Source organism: Rhinatrema bivittatum, chromosome 13 (genome assembly GCF_901001135.1).
Source record: "Rhinatrema bivittatum chromosome 13, aRhiBiv1.1, whole genome shotgun sequence".
Classification (NCBI taxonomy): domain Eukaryota; kingdom Metazoa; phylum Chordata; class Amphibia; order Gymnophiona; family Rhinatrematidae; genus Rhinatrema; species Rhinatrema bivittatum.
The window spans coordinates 365,895-388,074 of NC_042627.1; the positions used below are offsets into that span (position 1 = coordinate 365,895).

A 22,180-nucleotide genomic window follows, 5' to 3' on the forward strand; every position below is an offset into this window, starting at 1 on the left:
TATGTTGTTAATTCCTAAATCTGGGTCTGTTTGTAAAGAGAATTTGCCACTCACATCATCCTCGTTGCGTGATGTCACCACGGCATCAATCATCTTCCGAGGATTATTGACGCTGGAAACTGTAAGCTTCCCCAGGGAGCCCGCAAATTGCACTGAAAGCACAGATTTACATGGAAATAACTACAAGAAGTTCCACGTAGTACTAAAGAAGCCTAATTTTCAGAACATGTGCACAACATGTCCGCAGTCAACACATGAGTGAATCCAAAAATTATCTCCCACCCCTGCCAGAATCCTCATGCTCGCCGACAAGTCCTGAAAATCTGATGTGGATAGGACATCAAACCAAGATGTTATTATAAACGCACAGCAATTTCATAAGCCTTCTTCTCCTTCGGAAAGTAGGATAAAAACTGCATGACCAATAAAAATGAAAAAAGACGGAGCTGAGTCACCTCCAGTAGTAAAATTTCACCACCACACTTCTCTGGAAAAAACAAGAAGTTATTTCAAAAGTCTACTAATGAAGGCAGAGCGCCAAATCTGTGCAGTGCCCCAGCAAAGGCTGACGACTACCTGAAGCGGGTAGGGTTTATGCTGACACAAGCTGCTTCTTCACACCAGCTAACCAGATGTTCGCAGGCTAGCAAAAAACTGATTGTACTGGACAGCAAACATTCGATTGGTTGCTAGGCAGGTACAGATGGTGCAGAGCGCCTTTAATTATAAGGACATGGCAGTCACCCTACTCACCCCTCCACTAAGGGAGAGTGGAAACATACATTCACTTGCAGGGTAAGTAAAAACCAGCTTATATCACAATCTATCCCAAAATGAATGACAAATGTTAGATAAAATGTAAGCTTCAATCATACAGGATGTCAGGAACTAAGCGATACATATATATATGAAAAAAGTTCTTTGGTTACTTACTGTATTATAATAGAATTGTAAAACTATCTCCTTAAACATCCAAATTATATCCAGACCTCATAATAGGCTTTACCAGCATGCATATGCTTTCTTAGCCTTATAATCACAGGTCAGATTTTTTTTTTCACATGAAACAGGTACTTATCTTATACCGATGAAATTATACGTATGACCCAATATGCAATCAAACAAACTGCGACATGGTCCACGCTCAATGTTGAAATCTGCATCAGAGGATGTTATTTTATGTCATTTTTCATTGCAGTCTATGCTGTCATTTAATCTGAAATAAATATCATACATATTTACCAGGAGATAACATTAAACCACAACACACAGATCAAACAGATGTCTCTTATTCGGTCAAACAGGCATTCCTGCCTATTTTGGTGCCAAAATGAAGTACATTTTTATATACGATGTTCTAGAGAGTCCAATGTTTTTCAAAGTTTTTAAATGAGAGAATACCAATTTCCAGGTTTAATCCCCGAGGAGTTACTGTATTTTAAGTGAAAATCCAATACTGATTTCTATAAACAAATCTACATTCAAGATTTTCTCCATGAAGGGAGGGAATGACTCATTCGAGGATTCCCCAGTGTAAGTCCCGGAAAGTATGAACTCCTTCATATAGTGTGTGATCATTGGTGCTTGCATTTTTTGCGTGGAAATGCAACGCTTATGTTCTGCAAACCTGAATTTTATTTTACGTTTTGTTCTGCCTACATAGGTCTTATCACAGGAGCATATAATAAAATATACTACATACAAAGAGTTGCAGTCTATTGTTCCGTGATCTGGCACCATTCTGCAGGCTTTGGATGTCACCAGTTTTTTCCCATCGTTTGGGCACAATTCATGCATTGGCCACCAGGACACAAACTTTCAGGGGAAGGGTTAGGTAATAAAAAAGAATTGACCTCATAGTCTTTAATATTCTTTCACTGGGTATAGGTGAACAAAAGCAGACTGGTAAAAACTGGATACGCTTTCAGTACTTCCCAATGTTTATGTATTAAAGTGAGGAAATGTTTAAAAGTCATATGACTCGTCATCTCTGAATCTGATGTCTCTTCTGTTTTTTCTAGAAGAAGCCAAGAAAAGTCTACAATGTAAGCTGTTTTATAGGCCTTTTTAATTATGGAAAAAAGGTCCCCCCTGCCAAACGCCAAATACTCAGCTGCTTAGTTTCATGAAGAAAGTCATCTTTATTTGAACATAGCCATCGAATACGCAGGAACTGCCCTATGGAAAGAATCTTTTTTAGACTATAGGGATGAACTCAACTACACACGTCTAAAAAGCCGACGAGAAGGGCATACCAAAACAGATTGATCACCCAACCCGCAAAATCCTCCCTGAGAAAACGCGCCCTATCCACAGCGGGCCCGTCACTCTGGAACTCGCTACCACCAGACCTCCGCCTTGAGCCATGCCATACCACTTTTAAAGTGAAACTCAAGACTTGGCTCTTCCTACAAGCATTTCCAGAGAGCTAAGATCAAGAAATAAACTACCCTCCTGTCCTATAGCATTAATATAATGTTTATCTGACCTATTTATTATTTGCCTAACTTATGTACTCAAAGTTGAACTTAGTTTGTTTTCCACTTAGTATAGATCAATCGTATGATATATTCCATGTAACTCCATATAAATCGTTTGATATGTTCCATGTAATTCCATATAAATCGTTTGATATGTTCCTTGTAAACCGCCACACGGCGGTAGTTATTTCTGTTACCTGTAAACCGGAGTGATATGTATCTTATACAGGAACTTCCGGTATATAAAAATAAAAAATAAATAAATAAATAAATGAATGAACGCAGGAGATCAATAAATTGTTGTGTTCAGACTGTTTTCCATAAAGGGAAGTGTCCATATGGAATTGATTTTTAAATTCAAAATGTCCAGAAATGGTAAGCTGTGCTAATTCCATGACACTGAACTGAAATTAGAATCTAGTGAGTTCAGCCAAGCTATAAAGAATTGGAAAAGATCTTCCAGTGAATCACAAATGAAAAATACATCAACATAACGCAGCCATGATAAAATGTGGCTGTACAATGAGACGTACAAACATTGGTCTTCAAAAGCTGTAAAATACAGATTGGCTATACTTGGAACCATGGTAGCCCCCATAGCTGTACCATATGTCGTAAATAGAAAGTGTCCAAGAACAGAAAATAATTAAATAATGCTAATTCAACTAAAAGTGTGATGGATTGTGCTGGCATTCGATGTGATCTCTTATTTATCTAGTTCCTATATGACAATGTCCAAAGCCGCTTGTTGGAGTATATTTGTATATAATGCTTGGATGTCCAATGTAACTAATAAGGAGTTCTCATTCTGAATCGAAATTTGCTGCAATCAACTGAGCATGTTTTATGTATCTTTAACATAAGAACGTGTTTTGGAGACTTCGGGTTTATGAACGATGTCCATGAACATTGAAAGTGGTTCTAATATCCAAGATATTGATGTTATAATGAGTATGGAATTGTGGGGGAAGATGGAATAAAAAAAGTTAGTTCTTGTTTAGTTAAGAAGCCACAAACATCAGCTGATTCTAATCCACCTTTTATGATGGATACAAGGTTTAGAGCTGGATCATTGTTTAGTTTTTATACAATACTGTATCATGCTACTGAAGAAGAACATTATGAATGCATTTATTTTATTTATTTATTTATTTATTGGGTTTTATATATCGGGGTTCCTGTATGGGAAACAGATCACCTCGGTTTACAGTGAACGGTAACTTTGCTCATGGGCTGTACATAGAACAATAGATAACAATGGAAAACAAGAACAGTAGAAAACTTCGCTCGTAGGCGATAACAATAAAGAGATAACGGGACTTGGCACAAACTGGTACAACGGGTACATTAACTTCGCTCAAGCGCTGTACATAGAGCAATATGGGCTGAAACAGTAGAGAAAACTTTGTATGCAGGGGGAGCAGATAACGGAAAAAACAAGAGATTGAGAAAAGCTAGTACAACGGGTACAAAAGTTGCAACTGATAGGGAGGAATATAGGACTGGTCCAGTTAGTATCTAGAGAAAGAGAAATATAGCAGGGGGTAGGTATTAGCGAGGGGGCAGGTAATGGGTTGGATGTGAAGAAAGGAAAGCAACGGTGGGACCCAAACTGGGGAATCCCAACGAGGAGAAGGAGGGAGGTTACTACAAGAGAGAGGCAACAGGGGACGAATGAAGGTGAAGTAGAGAGCCTCATGGAAGCTGATGCGGGTAGTCGCACACACTCAGATGATGAGGGAAGAGACGGGGAGGGGCACGGCTGTTAAAAAAAAAAGTCCAAAAAACTGTCCAAATCATTTATTCTGATCTTGGATGAAGATAGTTAAAAAAAAAAAAAACAAACAGTGGTCAAAGGAGGTACTATGTCTGTGCTAGATTGCAGTTCACGCAGTACATGGTTCTCTGTGCAGCTCAGATTATATTGCACTTTCAGGAAATTCTATTCTGCCTTTTGTATGTCAAATAACAGATCTATGAATATTTTGTGTGTGTCTGCCTATAGAGCCCGATGGAGTCCAGCAAGACTTTTCAAGTATCACAGAAATGTCTATGGTAGTCATTGGATTTGTGAAAAAGAATTTCAGTTGTAACAGATGGAAGAACTGATACAAATCATCCTAGGGTACTAAAGGAACTAAAAAATGAAATTTCTGATCTATTAGTTAAAATTTGTAACCTAACCTATTATTAAAATCACCCATTATACCTGAAGAGTGGAGGGTGCCAATGTAACCCCAATATTTAAAAAAAGGCTCCAGGGGTGATCAGGTAACTACAGACCAGTGAGCCTGACTTCAATGCCGGGAAAATTAGTAGAAACTATTCTAATGATCAAAATCGTAGAGCATATAGAAAGACATAGTTTAATAGAACACAGTCAACTTGAATTTACCCAAGGCAAGTCTTGCCTAACAAATCTGCTACATTTTTTGAAGGGGTTAATAAACATGTGGATAAAGGTGAACCGGTAGATGTAGTGTATTTGGATTTTCAGAAGGCGTTTGACAAAGTCGAGGCTTCTAAGAAAATTAAAAAGTCATGGAATAGGAGGTGATGTCCTTTCATGGATTACAAACTGGTTGAAAGACAGGAAACAGAGAATAGGATTAAATGGTCAATTTTCGCAGTGGAAAAGGGTAAACAGTGGAGTGCCTCAGGGATCTGTACTTGGACCGGTGCTTTACAATATATATATATAAATTATGTGGAAAGGAATACGACGAGTGAGGTTATAAAATTTGCGGATGATACAAAATTAGAGTAGTTAAATCACAAGAGGATTGTGATACATTCCAGGAGGACCTTGCAAGACTGGAAGATTGGGCATCCAAATGGCAGATGAAATTTAATGTGGACAAGTGCAAGGTGTTGCATATAGGGAAAAATAACCCTTGCTGTAGTTACACGATGTTAGGTTCCATATTAGGAGCTACCACCCAGGAAAAAGATCTAGGCATCATAGTGGATAATACTTTAAAATCATCGGCTCAGTGTGCTGCAGCAGTCAAAAAAGCTAACAATGTTAGGAATTATTAGGAAGGGAATGGTTAATAAAACGGAAAATGTCATAATGCCTCTGTATCGCTCCATAGTGAGACCGCACCTTGAATACTGTGTACAATTCTGGTCGCCGCATCTCAAATAAGATATAGTTGCGATGGAGAAGGTACAGAGAAGGGAACCAAAATGATAAAGGGGATGGAACAGCTCCCCTATGAGGAAAGGCTGAAGAGGTTAGGGCTGTTCAGCTTGGAGAAGAGGCGGCTGAGAGAGGATATGATAGAGGTCTTTAAGACCATGAGAGGTCTTGAACGAGTAGATGTGAATACACTTTTGGATAATAGAAGGACTAGGGGGCATTCCATGAAGTTAGCAAGTAGCACATTTAAGACTAATCTGAGAAAATTCTTTTTCACTCAATGCACAATAAAGCTCTGGAATTTGTTGCCAGAGGATTTGGTTAGTGCAGTTAGTGTAGCTGGGTTCAAAAAAAGGTTTGGATAAGTTCTTGGAGGAGAAGTCCATTAATGGCTGTTAATCAAGTTTACTTAGGGAATAGCCACTGCTATTAATTACATCAGTAGCATGGGATCTTCCTGGTGTTTGGGTAATTGCCAGGTTCTTGTGGCCTGGTTTGGCCTCTGTTGAAACAGGATGCTGGGCTTGATGGACCCTTGGTCTGACCCAGCATGGCAATTTCTTATGTTCGTATGTACACTTCAATGGGTCATAGCAGTAAGCCGGCACAAATGCCAAATCTTTATTTAGAGCTGACTCTAAGTGTGGTAATAGACTTACCTGCAAGATTTATAACAGCAAATTGGGAAGTGCATGCAAGCTGGTATAATACGCGTCTGAATGTTCTCTTGTATATTTCAAGAAAGCTAACGGCCTTATATGACCTGTGTCCCCAAGATTTACGATATTTTAAAAACAGTGCATGTGTTGGAGGCTACCAGATCCAGATGATTTGTCAGATAACTCAAGAAAGCCTACCAATTTCTTTGGTGTTCTTTTCGGATATTGCCATGAGTATATTATTCCTGATATGTAATCGCCTTTGTCTCTTCAAAACTTCCTAATTTTATCTTGTCTGAGCATATGTCTGAAGTGCTCTAAAGCACTCATATGTTTTTTAAATGCTTGATCTAAACTATCTATAGAAATGGAAGACTGTAACTGAACTTTAGATTCTTCCACAGTGATTCTCAGCAAGTCAGTTCTTTTCAAAAAATCTAATATGAGCAGCATCAAATCTAGGTAGCATTTCTTTAAAATGGTTAGCCATTTGTTAGTGAACTCACCTTCACAAAACACTTTTATTTACTCTAAGTCCCCTGTTTAACATATTGTAGCAGAGCAGCACTGTGTAATTCTGCTCTTAATAAGCATTTACTTAAAAACCTGGCCGAACAGAGATGTTTCTCTGAGAAAACCTGCTATTTGATCTTCAGAGTAACAAGAACCTGAGGCTGTTTCTGCAGAAATGTTGTCTCCATCCGTCACCGAGGAACTCCAGTCATACAGTATGTCAAGAACAAAAAAATAATCTTCCCCTAGAGCAGTTCCTACATATTCAACAGCTATGTTCAAATAAAGATGACTTTCTTCCTGCAGCTAAGCAGCTGAGTGCTCAGCTTTAGGCCAGTGGGTACCTTTTCTCCATGATTAAAAAGGCCTGTAAAAGAGCTTATAATACAAACCACTCGGCTTCTGCTAGAAAAACCCCCCAAAAAACAGAAGAGATGTCAGATTCAGAGTTGATGTGTCATACGATTTTCAAACATTTCCTCACTGAGTGCTACATTAATTCACAAACACTGAGAAGCACTGAAAGTGTATCCAGTCCACCTTTGAATGCCTGTACCCGGGGGGAAAGAATATTAGAGACTATGTAGTTAATTCTTTTTTACTACCTGTTCCTTCCCGTGAAAGTTTGTCTCCTGGTGGACACCTAGCTTGTGGCCAATGCATGTATTGAGCCCAAACGATACCTGGACAAAAAATGGTTCTATCCAATTTCTGGCAGAGTGGTGCCACATCAAGGAACTCTTCGTATGTAGTATATTTTATTATATGCCCCTGTAATAAGAGCAATGTGGGCAGAACAAAATGTAAAATAAAAATTAGGCTTGCAGAACATAAAAGAGTTGCATTTCCATACAAAAAATGCAAGCACCAATGGTCACACATTGTATGAAAGAGGGACATATTTTCCAGGACTCACGCTGGGGAAACCTTGAATACGTCATTCCCTCTCCTCGCAGAGGGAATTGTGAACATAGACTGGATTACAGAGAACAATACTGGATTTTCGCTCAGGGATTAAACCTGGAAATTGATTGGTATTCTCTCATTTAAAAACATCGGACTCTGAGTTGTCTAGACCCTTTTATAAAAATGTTACTTTTGAGTCATGTCAGGTGCCAAGATAGGCAGGAATGCCAGCTTGACAGAATAAGAGTAATCTGTTTTGTCTGTGTGTTGCGATTTTAAGGTTATCTCCTGGTAAAGCAGAGTTGCTTACCTGTAACAGGTGTTCTCTTAAGACAGCAGGATGTTAGTTCTCACACTTGGAGCCTGGCTTGGGAAACTGACTAGCACACTGAGCATGCCCAACAAGCCACTATCTGCACGGCCACGCAGGCTCCCTCTTCAATCTCATAACTTAGTGAAAAAGATGAGCGAAAAATAAAGCAAAAAACCGACAGCGAACCCAAATCCATGGGGTGGCAGGCGGGTTTCCTGAGGACTAACATCCTGCTGTCTTAGGAGAACGCCTGTTACAGGTAGGCAACTCTGCTTTCTCCTAGGACAAGCAGGATGGTAGTCCTTACAGATGGCTGAATACCAAGCTGCACGCTGTCCCCAGCAATGACAGGACCAAAGGCACTAAACCATGTGCCAACGGGCACAACAACAGACGTGCTGAGGGTTGCAATGGGAGGCAGCAAGAACCAGATACTGGGCCCTAGGCAGGGAGAGTTGGATTTTTATGCCTGGAACAGATTACGAAGGACAGAATGGCCAAAGGTACTGCCATGTCGACCATCCTTGTCCAACAGTAATGGGCAGCGAACTTGTGCAGGGAGCACCACATTGCAGCCTTGCAAATCTCAGCAATGGGAACCACACGAAAGTGCGCCACTGATGCTACCATGGCTCTAACTGAGTGTGCCTTGATGCGGCCTCCAAGTGGAAGGCCTGCATGCTCGTAGCAGAAGGATATATAGTCCACCAACCAGTTGGACAGGGTCTGCATGCTCGTAGCAGAAGGATATATAGTCCACCAACCAGTTGGACAGGGTCTGCATGCTCGTAGCAGAAGGATATATAGTCCACCAACCAGTTGGACAGGGTCTGCATGCCCACCGTAACACCCAGCTTCTTTCTGTCAAAGGAGACAAAACGTTGCATGGACTGCCAGTGGGCTGCAGTGCGCTCAAGATAAATGGCAAGGGCAGGCTTGCAATCCAGGCTGTGCAGAGCCCGTTCACCCTGGTGGGAATGGGGCCTTGGAAAGAAGGTGGGCAAAACAATGGACTGATTGAGATGGAAATCAGTCACCACCTTAGGCAAGAACTTGGGGTGAGTGTGTAAAACCACCTTGTTGTGAAAGAATTTTGTATGGGGCAGATACGTCACTAACGCCTAAGGTTCACTGACCTTACGAGCGGAGGTGACCGCAATCAGGAAAATGACTTTCCAGGTGAGATGTTTAGGTCTTGCAGGATCGGAAACCAGACTTGCCGTGGCCAGTATGGGCGACCAGGATCATGGTGTCCCTGTCCTACTGGAGCTTCATGAGCGTCTTTCCCACCAACGGGAGTGAAGGATATGTGTACAGGAGGCCCTTGCCCTAAAAATGGGCGAAGGCATCTGAGGCTGGTTCCCTGTCCTCCCTGTACAGGCAGCAGAGGCGCTTTTTAATTCCTGGGGAGGCATGTCTGGATTGCCCCACGTGCAGAAGAGTTTATCTGCAACTGTCGCGTAGAACGACCACTCGAAGGGGTGGAAAGCCTGACTCAGGTGGTCCGCCACTATATTATCTGTCCCTGCAAGATAAACTGCTCACAGGAGCAGGCCTCTGGACAGGCCCCAGACCCAAATCTGCACCACCTCCTGGCAGAGCAGGAAGGAGCCCGTCCCTCCCTGCTTGTTTATGTACCATATTACAACTTGGTTTTCAGTCTGGATCAAGACTACTTTGTGGGCCAAGCGATCCTGGAACGCCGAGAGGGTGTATCGGATCACTTGCAGCTCCAGGAAGTTTATTTGACAACACACTCCCTGCTCCGACCACAAGTCCTGCATGCGAAGACTGTCCACATGTGCTCCCCAGCCCAAGCTGGAGGCATCAGTGTCAGTACCACTTGGGGAGACAATGTATGGAAAAGAAGTCCTCTTTCCAAGTTGGGCACCAGGAGAGGGAAGACTGGAGCGGTGAGGTAACCTGCCCCAGTGCTGAGTGGCTTGGATCCACTGAAAGCAGAGTGTACACTGCGTGATTCGCATGGCTAGTCGGGCAAGTGGGATGACGTGTACAGACACCATGTGGCCCAGCAAGCGGAGTAGCACCCTGGCCAAGACCTTTTGACTCTGGCGAACAGAGTGCTCTAGTGACACCAGGGCCTGGGCACGGTCCCAGGGAAGAAACGCTCTGGCGAAGGTCATATCCAGCAAAGCTCCAATAAACGCCAGCTGCTGGGACAGGCTGAGATGAGATTTGGGGAGATTGATTGCGAACCCGAGACTGCTGTACCTTGGCTGTGAGCTAGAGGGAGCATAGAGCACCCTCCTACGTGGTGTTCCTGATGAGCCAGTCATCTAGGTAGGGGAACACGTGCACTCCACTGTAGTGCAAGGTGTGCGTCCACCACAGCCAGGCATTTTGTGAAGATTCTCAGGGCAGAGGCGAGGTCAAATGGCAGCATCCGGTATTGGAAGTGCCTATGGCCTATGAGGAAGCGGAGATACTTCCTGTGAGGCATAAGCATCCTTCAAATCGAGAGAGCAGAGCCAGTCTCCTTTGCGAAGGAGAGGGATCAGGGTGCCCAAGGAGACCATATTGAAGTGTTCTCGGTGTAAGAACCTGTTTAAGGTTCTGAGATCAAGAATGGGCCGGAGGCCGCCTGTTTTCTTTGGTATCAGAAAGTACCTTGGGTAGAAACCCCGACCCTACTGAGAGTGGGGCACGGGTTCAACAGCACTGGCTTTCAACAAGGCAGAGAGTTCGGATTTGAGGACTGACTGATGTCCCAAGGGGTCCCACGTTGAGAGTGGTGGGGAGTCCACTGGGACTGTTTTGAAGTTCAGGTGGTAATCGAGTTTCATGATGGCCAGAACCCACCTCTTGGTGGTGATGGGGGCCCAGTGGTCTGTGAACAGAATTCATTCCGACCGGTGGGCATGGAGCCGCTGGCACCAGGAGTTGGTCTCCACTCTCTCGCCGCAAGTCAAAAGCCCGCAGCTGGGCTGAGCTACAGTGTGGGCTAGGAGTACGCTGATGGCAAGGCTAGCCCCTGGTTCTAGTGCTTAATGCCCTGCTACATGTAGCCAGAGGATAGTACCTTCTCTGATTTATTTATTTGTTTTTTATATACCGAAATTTAGCTAGCTGCCTTCATTCCGGTTTACAGATACAACAACTTAATACATTTTGGCAATAAAGTGAAACAAAAGCAAAAACAAAAACATGGTCTGACTGTAAATATAATTGATAACAGTTATCATCTTAATTACATAACTGTAATTTAAAAACATTTTGGCAATAACTGATTTAATCCGGGGGAAACAGAGATCGAGTCGAGTAATGATCGATGAGGTGTGTTTATAAGAACTACTTTTCAGAAAGACTTCGAGTAATTATATAGTAACATTCTTGCGCGTGAACTGCAGATTAACTGTTTTCAATAATAGACTTGGTGGTGTTCTGTCATAACCGAAGGTGGTTATGTGGTATCACATTTATGTGTGTTTAACCATTACCATTTTTGAAAGTTTGACTGAATATCCATGTTTTGAGCTCTTTTTTAAAATGGTAGAAGAGCTTGCGAGGTACTGGACGTGGAGGCCTGTGCCCAGAATACCGTGGGTCGGAGGCACTGGCCAAAAGCTGCTGCAAGGTTTCGTGGTTGCCCTAGAGCTGAGCCACTGCATCCCTGACCTCGTCACTGAGAGATTCTCTCTGGTACAAGGTAAGTCCGCCAACCTCTTCTGAACCTCTGGACGAAGGTCAGAGGCTCAAAGCCAGGCCATGCGACAGGTGCTAATGCCCACGGCCGACACTTGGCCGATGTGTCAAAGATGTCGTAGGTTGTCCTCGCCTCATCTTTTCCGGCTTCCAGGCCCTTCTGAACCACTGCCTCTAGAGCCTCCTGTTGCTGCTGAGGTAGGTTCCCAAACAGCTCTTGAACTTTCCATAGGTTCCTGTTGTACTGGGACATGTACAACTGGTGGGAAGCTATAAGGGCGATGAGCATCACTCCTTGAAAAACTCTCCTACCCAGAGCAACCAGAGCCCTGTGTTCTCAGCTTGGAGGGGTGGATGAATGGGTGCGGGATCTTTTCGCCTTCTTAAGGGTAAACTCGACAATCACAGACTGGTGGAGAAGCTCTTGTTTTTGGAAGCCCAGGGAGTGCTGGACCAGATAGAGGGCATCTGTTTTCCAGTTAACCGGAGGGACAGATCCCGAATGCTCCCAGATCCGGTAGAGCAGTTCTAAAAGAATCTCATGGATCGGGATAGCCACCACCTTCTACGGTACATCCACAAACTGGAGGACCTCCAGCATTTTGTGGTGGGCGTCCTCCTCCATGAGAAGTTGGAAAGGGATGGCTTCCGCCATCGCCCTAACAAAGCCTGCGAAAAAGAGGTCTTCTGGAGGCCAGCGAAGTCTCTCCTCTGCTGAAGAGGGCTTGGAGGGTCGGCAGCCTCTGAAGAGCTCTCCAAAGAATGATCTGCCCAAGGGTCATATGGTGCATCCTCCTCACTGACATCCCCGGGGGATGGTGAGGGAGACCAAAGCCTATTCCCCCCTCAGTAGTGGCATTGAGAGTTGTCTGGACAACCTCGGCGCCAGAGGCCTCAGGGGCATCGATGGCGCCAGAGGCACCAAGGGAACCAGTGGCCCTGGAACTCCCAATGGCCTGGAAACAGGATTGGGGAGTGAAGGCACCTTCGCAGGCCTTGGGCGCGGTTGCTCTCCTTCCTCCTTGGAGGATCAGAGGACTGGAATCACTCCAGAGGGCGATCTCGGTGGCCGATGAGGAACCAAGGGGGCCCAGGCAATCGGCTGTGTTGGATTTAATTGCAGCCTTTGAAATTAAATAGAAGTATGTGACTACCAATCTTTTTTTAAACACAGCTATACTAACTGCACTAACCACATCCTCTGGCAACAAATTCCAGAGTTTAATTGTGTGTTGAGTGAAAAAGAACTTTCTCCGATTAGTTTTAAATGTGCCACACGCTAACTTCATGGAGTGCCACCTAGTCTTTCTAATATCCGAAAGAGTAAATAACCGATTCACATCTACTCATTCTAGACCTCTCATGATTTTAAACACCTCTATCATATCCCCTCTCAGCCGTCTCTTCTCCAAGCTGAACAGCCCTAACCTCTTTATTCTTTCCTCATAGGGGAGCTGTTCCATTCGCCTTATCATTTTGGGAGCCCTTCTCTGTACCTTCTCCATCGCAATTATATCTTTTTTGAGATTCTGCGACCAAATTGTACACAGTATTCAAGGTGCGGTCTCACCATGGAGCGATACAGAGGCATTATGACATTTTCTGTTTTATTCACCATTCCCTTTCTAATAATTCCCAACATTCTGTTTGCTTTTTTGGCTGCCTCAGCACACTGAACCGACGATTTCAATGTGTTATCCACTATGACACCTAGATCTCTTTCTTGGGTTGCAGCACCTAATATGAAACCTAACATTGTGTAACTATATTATTTTTCCCTGTATGCATCACCTTGCTCTTATCCACATTAAATTTCATCTGCCATTTTGATGCCCAATTTTCCAGTCTCACAAGATCTTCCTGCTATTTATCACAATCTGCTTGTGATTTAACTACTCTGAACAATTTTGTATCATCTGCAAATCTGATTATCTCACTCGTCGTATTTCTTTCCAGATCATTTATAAATATATTGAAAAGTAAGGGTCCCAATACAGATCCCTGAGGCACTTCACTGCCCAGTCCCTTCCACTGAGAAAATTGTCCATTTAATCCTACTTTCTGTTTCCTGTCTTTTAACCAGTTTGTAATCCATGAAAGGACATCGCCACCTATCCCATGACTTTTTACTTTTCCTAGAAGCCGCTCATGAGGAACTTTGTCAAATGCCTTCTGAAAATCCAAGTACACTACATCTACTGGTTCACTTTTATCCACATGTTTATTAACCCCTTCAAAAAAGTGAAGCAGATTTGTGAGGCAAGACTTGCCTTGGGTAAAGCCATGCTGACTTTGTTCCATTAAACCATGTCTTTCTATATGTTCTGTGATTTTGATGTTTAGAACACTTTCCACTATTTTTCCTGGCACTGAAGTTAGGCGCCAAATACAGCAGCATTAGTAGTGGAAGTTAGTGTGAGGCATGCAATCCAACAAATACTTGCAGGCCCTGCAGTGCCCCCCTCCCCCTACACAGACATGAGTTTCTGTGGTAACAGGAACCTTATGTAAGGAGAGACTGGGGATGCTGCAAAGTCTACAAACCCCCATGCGAACTCTCATTACTAATGCGATCTGCACTTGCAGATCACTTTTGGGCTTTGGGACCTGCAATAAGGGAAGAGCTGAAAGTGCACGAGTTGGTGAAGATTACCATGGCTCCTATCTCCTTACCCACCACTGAACAAACCCAAGAGAAAAATTTTACTTATCAGCTTGCCCTCTCTTTTCACCATTGTCATCCATCTTTGGCCCAAGGTCTAACGGAAAATATTGCCACCAGCCTTAGCTCAGATGGATGTTTAAAGGGGATTTGGAAGGGAGGGATCAGATGCAAGAGGCTTTTGAGGGTTGGATCAGCTGGAAAGTGACTGGTTATAGATGATGAGAGAGGGAATGAAATAATATTATGAGAATATAAGAGGAGTTAGGTGATGACAGAGTATCAGCTTTGGGAATTTGAGAGAAGGGTTAGAGAGGAAGTGGTGAGGCTGATAGAGAGGGGATAGGAGAGGGGATTGAGGAGAAAGGATGACAGGATTAGTGGGGGTTATAAGAAGGGTTTGGTGTTGACAGGATCTGCTGGGAGGATTCAAAAACGGCTGAAAGGGGCAAAAAAAGTCTAAGGAGGTGAGGACCTAGGGAATGTAAGAGTGGATCCAATAGGGGGGTGTTGCGAGCGCAGAGGCATGGTCGCTTGTTCAAGGGGGATTGTGAGCCCTTGGGCCACTGCGCGGCTCAGGGAGGAGCCCCAAGACACACACCGTGGGAGGTGAGAGCGTTCAGGCATGGGCTGGAGCAGAAACAAGGCTGGACTGGATCAAGACGGAGAACATCAAGGACTGGAACTAAAGCAAGGCAGGCTCAGGCCTCCACTGGATCTGCTTGCACCATTGAGACCCAGCAAAGCAATGCTGGTCTCAAGACCCACTTGAGAACAACCCACTTGGGAACATCGAGTGCGTGAGGTCAGACAGAGGCTGAGGGTAGGAACAAGACGAGACATGGAACTCAGGAACTAGGAAGCCTCAGACAAAGACTCGAGGAAGGAAGACTCGAGGAACTTGGAAGACTCAGATGAAGACTCAAGAAACTTGGAAGACTCTGACAAGGTTTCAGGATTCTTGGAAGACTCAGACAAGGTTTTAAGATTCAGGTACTAGTACAGGTTGAGTACTGCACCGCAGTGCGCCCTTCACAGCTGCCCATAGCTGGTCACGGGCCACGCTGGAAGCAAAGCAGACTACAGGCGAGACAGTGGAAACATGTCAAAGATTCAGGAGAGGCCTGCACCGAGGCGTGCCCTACACAGCCGCCCATGGCTTGTCGTGGACCATGCTGAAGCGGAGCAGGTTCTAGCTTTAGTCTTGGGCATGGACTGAAGCAGGTACAAGGTACTCTGAAGACCGGGAACAGGATTCAAGACTCAGGATAGAGAAACAGACCTCGGCATTAAAAACAGGGGCCTTCCGGAGACTTGCGCTGCACACATGAAGACAGGCCTTTTACCACGAAGCAACCTACACAGCCCCCCATGGGCTGGTCATGGACCACAACGGTGGCACGCCAGTAAAGGTGAACAAGTAGGAAACCTTGAAACAGGACGAAGAACCGCAGATGAGGACATCAGGACCAGGACTGGAACACGGATCATCAGGAACAAGGAATACCAGGAAATCAGGAACATGGAACATGTGGACATGGAAAAGCCAGCGAAGGAGCTCAGAAGAGGAACCAGACCAGTAATATCAGACAAAGGAAACCAGGAACATCTAGGAACATCTGGAACATCAAACGGAGAACCATCTAGACAAGCGAAGACCACAGAGGACCTTGACCGGAAGGAATCCACAGACTACTGTAAAGTCCGATTCGAAGGCCCCAAGGAGTGAAAGCTGATCCCATTTATAGGGCTAGATGAAGGAGCAGGCTGATGAGGTCATCTGGTGGGGCCGCAGGCTTTTCCTGCCGCTGGCCCTTTAAATAATGAAGTGATGCATGTGCGCCAAGAGGAGCCCAGGGAGGCAGGAGCAGGCAGCGGTGTCCCTGCCACAAGATGAAAGAATAACGGCGGCGGCACCAGGGCCGCATGAAGAAGAGCAACGGCGGTGGCTTCCCTGCCTCATGAAGAGCATCCCGGCGGCAGCTCCAGGGCTGCAAAGATGAAGGATAGCGGCGGCACTCCACTGCAAGGAGGCGTCTAGGCAGTGGCTCCTGCTGTGAAGAGGCAATGGCAGCCCCTCTTGCCGCACACAGAGGCATCGAGCTGCATGGGAGCAGCAGCGGCGGCCTAGGCCGGAAGAATACGTCGGGTCGGCACGGTGCAGAGGACGTCCTGCAGGAGCGGCGTTGGGCTGGGGCAGGTGAGAGGCTGCTCGCGGGATGGTCTTCGCGAGCAACATCGTAACAGCACCCTCTCCTCAAAGCCCCCTCTCCAGCCTCTTCTCTACGGCTGAAGACAAGAAGGCATACCTTTATACCAGCTGGGGAACTTGGGGGTCCAAATACAAGATCTCCTTAGTAGTAGAGTCAGAATTAAGAGAAAATAAATTAACATATTCCAGTTCTTCTCTAGGTCGAACCAAGATTGCTTAGTAACCTTAGTAACAGGTAAAAAATGTTTCCAGTCTTCAATATGGCAAAATAGAATTTCGACCCATCAGTTTCAGATGGTACAGTACATGTACAGTCTCATACAAAAGACTGAGGCGCAGGAAGATCACTCTCTTGACATACAATAGAAATGAACACCGCTTCTAAATGATGTCAATGAATGCTTGAAACACCTAATTAAATTTGTATATGATGGATTTGATATTTCTTCATGATAATTAGCCCTAGCAATAGGAACAAGAAGTCTAGTATGGCTTAAGGCATCAGGGATTAGAGAGGACATACACAATAAATTAGCAGGCACTTCCTGCTCAGGACACAACCTTTTGAGAATAAAGTAAAAGAATCTGTGAATATCATAAAGGATCATTATTTGATATTAGAAAAACTTTAATAGCATTCATAACTGAGCTTAGTTCATACTATAAAAGATATATCCTGAAGAAGATATCAGCATTACTCACTAGTCTCAGAGCAGGCCTTGCCTCAGAGAAAAAGTCCATTAAAATTTAATCAACAGTCTATTCAAAAGCCATTTCAGAGTTTTTGATTATGACATATACAAAATTCAAGCTCCTCTAGAGGATCTTCTAGTGGGGGGACGACTTCATCATTTTTATCACCAGTTGGAGCTCATCACAACAGATTAATGGGTACAGCTCGAAAGGGCTGCTATCTGAATTTCAAAATTGTATCTCCCACTTCTTTATTATGTCAACAGCACTCAGATCGGGACCAACTCCAGATATTTAAAAGCAAAGCACTGTCTTTACTAATAGCTTGAGTAACTCAACTAGTTCCCATAAAGGAAAAAAGAAGCAGGATTTTAGTCGAGATATTTTCTAATCCCCCAAAAGTCAGAGAGCTGAGACTTATCCTAGATTTAAGAAAGTTAAATTTTTGAAGAGGAAAAGTTCATAATGAACTAACTCAGATGAAATCGACAACTGGTAAACAATGTTGAACCCAAGGATACCTATACGCATATTCCATTCACATCAGTCACAGGAGATATCTGAAGTTCTCGGTAGCAGAAGATCATTTTTAAAACTGTGCTCTTCCATTGGCAGTTGTGGCAGCTCATGTAAGGAGGAGTTAATATTAGACAATTGGTTAATATTGACCAGATTTTCATAATAAGCTACTTGCCATACTATTTTTATAATTCAGACTCTTCTCATCTTGGGAATTCTAATAAATTATGAAAAATTCCATCTCGTCCCAATATGGTTAAAATTTATAGAAAACCATCTCAATACTCAGGAAGGAAAAGTATTCCTACCTCTGCAAAGAATGAACAAGCTAATTCACTTAGAACACAGATGCCAACAGGCTCAGCAGAATTTTTCACCCCAACAAGTGGACACTGCATCAGGATGTAGCAGACATATGGGTCGAAGAAGTGGGGAATTCCCTGCATGGACCATTTTGCAACAGAGTCAAATGCAAAACTCCAAATTTTTGTTCTCTTTACCCAAGCAGGCACAGAATCACTCAGGATGCATTTCTGATCCCGTGGGAGCGAAACATGTTTTATGCATACCCTCTGATATGTCAGGAAATCCAAAAATGCATCACGGAAAATACATATCTCATCCTCATTGCACCGATGTGGCCCAAGGAGCCGTAGTACGCTTATCTTTTTCAACTCTCTATTCAGCCGCCAATCCCTCTGTTTCACAAGAAGAGGGCACTCGCCTTCATCGAATGCAAGACTCTCTGCATCTGACGGCTTGGAGGTTGAAAGGGAAGTGTTCAGTCACCTCCCTCTCCCGACTGAAATTCAGGACATTATTCCAGGAAACATCCACAAGGAAACATTATGCAGTCAAATGGCAGAGATACCAGTAATGGTGCACAACAGTGTCAATAGACCCATTTGGATGTTCCCCGGAACAATTGCTACAATATCTGCATTTGAGGTATTCTTCTGTCCTAGCAGTGTCATCCAGAGTGCACCTCGGCACCATAGCAGGGAAGCTCAATCTCTACGCATCCATTGATGTCTCATTTCATGAAGGGAGCTCTAAAACGCTGTTCCCTAGTTTCAAGGCTGGCAGTTCCTTGGGATATCAACCTGGTGATGGAAAAACTTATGCTTCCACCTTCTGAACCAACGCAAACTGCTTCCATGAAATTCTTGACATAGAAAGTGTTGTTCCTAGTAACGATATCTTCAGCAAGACAAGTTAAGGAATTTCAGGCACTAGACCACTATCCACCTTATTTACAATTCTACCATGACAAAGTCATCTTGTGAATGCATCCATCCTTCCTCCCAAAAGTGGTCTCTGCGTTTCAACTGAATCAGACAATCACATATAACAAACTTCTTTCCAAAACCACATACAACTGACAGGGAAAGAATTCTTCATACACTGGATTGCAAGAAAGCCTTGGCATACTACAAACAGAGGACTCATTCGCCTAACTGACAATCCCAACTCTTTGTCTCCGTCAACCCAAATGCTCCAGGGTTGCCCATAGCAAAAGAACAATAGCCAACTGGTTATCCCAACGTATTAGTTTCTGCTACTCATCTCAACCAAATCGCCTCGAATTAAAGGTTAAGGCACATCAGCTCAGAGCCATGGCAACTTCTGTAGCCAATCTTTTTTATTTATTTATTTATTTAAGGTATTTATATACCGCTTTTTAAAATAAAATTTTATCAAAACGGTTTACAGTAGTTAAAATAAGATAAAAATAAAATGCAAATTAAATTAAATAATAAAAAAAGTACATAAATTTAGTTAAGTAGCCAGATAATAATCTTCATGACATGCGAGTTCAAGAACTATGTAAAGCTGCAACTTGGTCCTCTCTACATACCTTCACATCTCATTAATGCCTCCAACAACAAACAAGACTAGATGCAGCTATGTGTTGCATCCGGACTCAGACGGCTTCGTCCTCTGTGCCTCACCTTTCTCTCTGCTCTCTCCGCTAGCCTTGGGAAGATGACGACCACCACGTCTTCATGCCGCTCTCCCCGGCGTCCCTGGAACGGCTATGGCAAGGCTATCCGCCATATCTCTCCTAAGGGCCTCCTAGGGTGCGCACACGCCACCCACGTCTTTATTCACGTCATAGCGGGAACCTCGGGGGCATTCCCCTCGAGTAACGTCACGCCATCCGGGTATTTAGCCTTCCCTTCATTGCTGACTAGTCGAGATAGCAAAGACTCTGTTTAGGAATCGGACTGCCTACCTCCAGTCTAAGCTACTCTGCCGCTTCCTTGCTGCCACTGGAAGCTCTCTCTGCCCTCCGGGGCTGTCATCGCTAACTTGGGTACCTGCTCCTCGGGGGCCCTTCTATTTCCTTACAGGTGCCTAATTGGGGATACCAGGTACTCGCTCCTCGAGGGCCTGCACTCCCTGCAACTCTACTACTTCTGCCTGCCAGGATTTCCATCACTACAGCTACCAACTACTGTGAGTAATCTAACCATTCTCAAGTCTGTCTCACCTACAGCTCAGCGCTGGGAGCCTGCATCCAGGACTATGTTAGCTCGCGCTGCCTATCATCTATCCTGAGTGAGACTGGACTCCTCTGCAGAGGGTCCCTGGATTTCTTCATCTGGGTTATCTCACTTCTGCCACCTCCTGGCAGTACCACCAAGCTGTATAATAAATTCTATCATCTGTGTCTAGCCTACTACTGCGGTTCCTCACGGGGCTCCTCCCCGTGGGAGTGACCATCACCGCAGTACCCAAGAATCCACTCCAACACCTCAAAACCATAACATTGTGGGGTAGGTGATACTACACTATGCCACAGGCACATAGAGCTGTCCGCCAACGGGTAGGTTTTCACACACTGAACATCTGCAGCCTAACAACAGGAAAGAATATCATCTTCCAACATAGTCAATAGTGTGCTTAATCTACCCTAGCTGGGAACTCCCAAACAGCATGGTTAATTCAGCCTACTTATCGACAGGAAAAAAGTTTGCTTACCGTAAACGGTGTTTTCTGTAGCTAGCGTGATGAATTCTCCATGCGTTCCTGCCCTCCTCCCTGGACAGTCTTTCATCGTATCTATCTGCTCTCATTCATTTTCTGCTCGCTGCTTGTCCATGCTTTCTTAATAACTGAGGACATTGGGGCAGTTGCGTGGGAACCACCGTTCAGGTGCACAGAGCAAAGCTCTGTATATCTGTAGAGAAGTTTTCCACTTAAAGATGCTGAGGGTCGTCCCAGACAGCATGGCTAATTCATCCTTCTATCTACAGAAATCACCGTTTACGGTAAGCAAACTTGCCTTTTCTAATTGGTGTGCACTAAATCAAAATATTGCGTACTAATTGGAAATTAGTGCACACAAAAAAAATTGTGTACACTAAAAATTAAAAAACAGAAAAAAAAATTTGGAAATTAGTGCACACTATTTTGAAATAGAGCACCCTAATTGAAATGAAAAAAACCCCGCTGCATATGCTTCTGGGCAGTGGTGACACTTATGCAAAGGCGACTCCTTTATTACTTCTATTTGGTCAGTATGGGAGGAAGATACTTCTTGATTTGGGCATTTGGACTTTCCGACCTCCATTTTTATTGTAGGTTCTAGTCTGCCCAAAGATTTGGCTCTTTTCTTTTAAAAAGGTGATGTCGTACTTTAATTTAAATTCTTGGAATTTAAGAGCTGTCGGTGACGTTCTCCCACATGCCTCACAGTTGCTTAAATGATGAGAGTGGAATAGGAAGCGGGATGCAAATGTCATGCAAGTCCACTGTGGGATTCTTGTGCCTGCAGGATATGCACAGATTGAAAGGCTTTTTGACAGATATATTCAGAACATGAACACAAAATTTATTTTTTTGGAGACTTGTAAAAAACAGAAAATTGAAGAAAACTGAAAAAAGATAAAGACCATTGTGATGGCACAACCAAACGACGGTCTATAAAACTCAAGAAAGAAAGAAAGAAAAATAAGAGAATGTCACAAAAATCAGAAAAAAAATGCAGGCGGCGAAGGAGAGTAAAAAAATTGTCAAGTAGAAGAAAACAGACATAGGAGATTTGTGCAGAGCAACTGTGCGGGAACTCCTGACCTTGCTCAGAAAGACATTTGTCTGAGTTCAGAGAGCATTTCTAACTCAGTGTCATCACATGACATCACCCACTTGTATGGCTGAAATTTCTTTTTGCTTGTTTACAGAGAAAATGCTGTTTTAACCTGGAAATTGCTTTCAAAATCACCTCCTCGTGGCATAAAAGAATGGCAGTTGTAACAGCCCAATTAATATTTTCCTCCTCCAACAGACAATAAAACACTGACAAGCAATGGGTCCAGAGAGCTGCAGGAAGCCATGCGAGTATAAGCAGCATTTACTAGATGGTATATAGGATGCAGAACGCTCCTGCTTGTCATCAGAAAGCCATTTCAGTT

The 22,180-nt window shown here is 43.9% G+C and overlaps 1 protein-coding gene across 8 annotated transcripts in view; it reads right to left on the reverse strand.

Moving 5' to 3' along the window:
* The window catches only part of PATL1 (PAT1 homolog 1, processing body mRNA decay factor), a 166,867-nt gene that overhangs the window by 73,986 nt on the left and 70,701 nt on the right, over positions 1–22,180 (reverse strand). For all 8 annotated transcript variants that reach the window (XR_003852479.1, XR_003852480.1, XM_029575735.1 and 5 more), the window contains exon 12: positions 55–152. Coding sequence is in view for 6 of the 8 variants with exons in the window: in XM_029575735.1 (XP_029431595.1) it covers positions 55–152 (98 nt within the window). In the remaining 2 variants the exon portion in view is untranslated. The remainder of the gene's footprint in view (positions 1–54; positions 153–22,180) is intronic.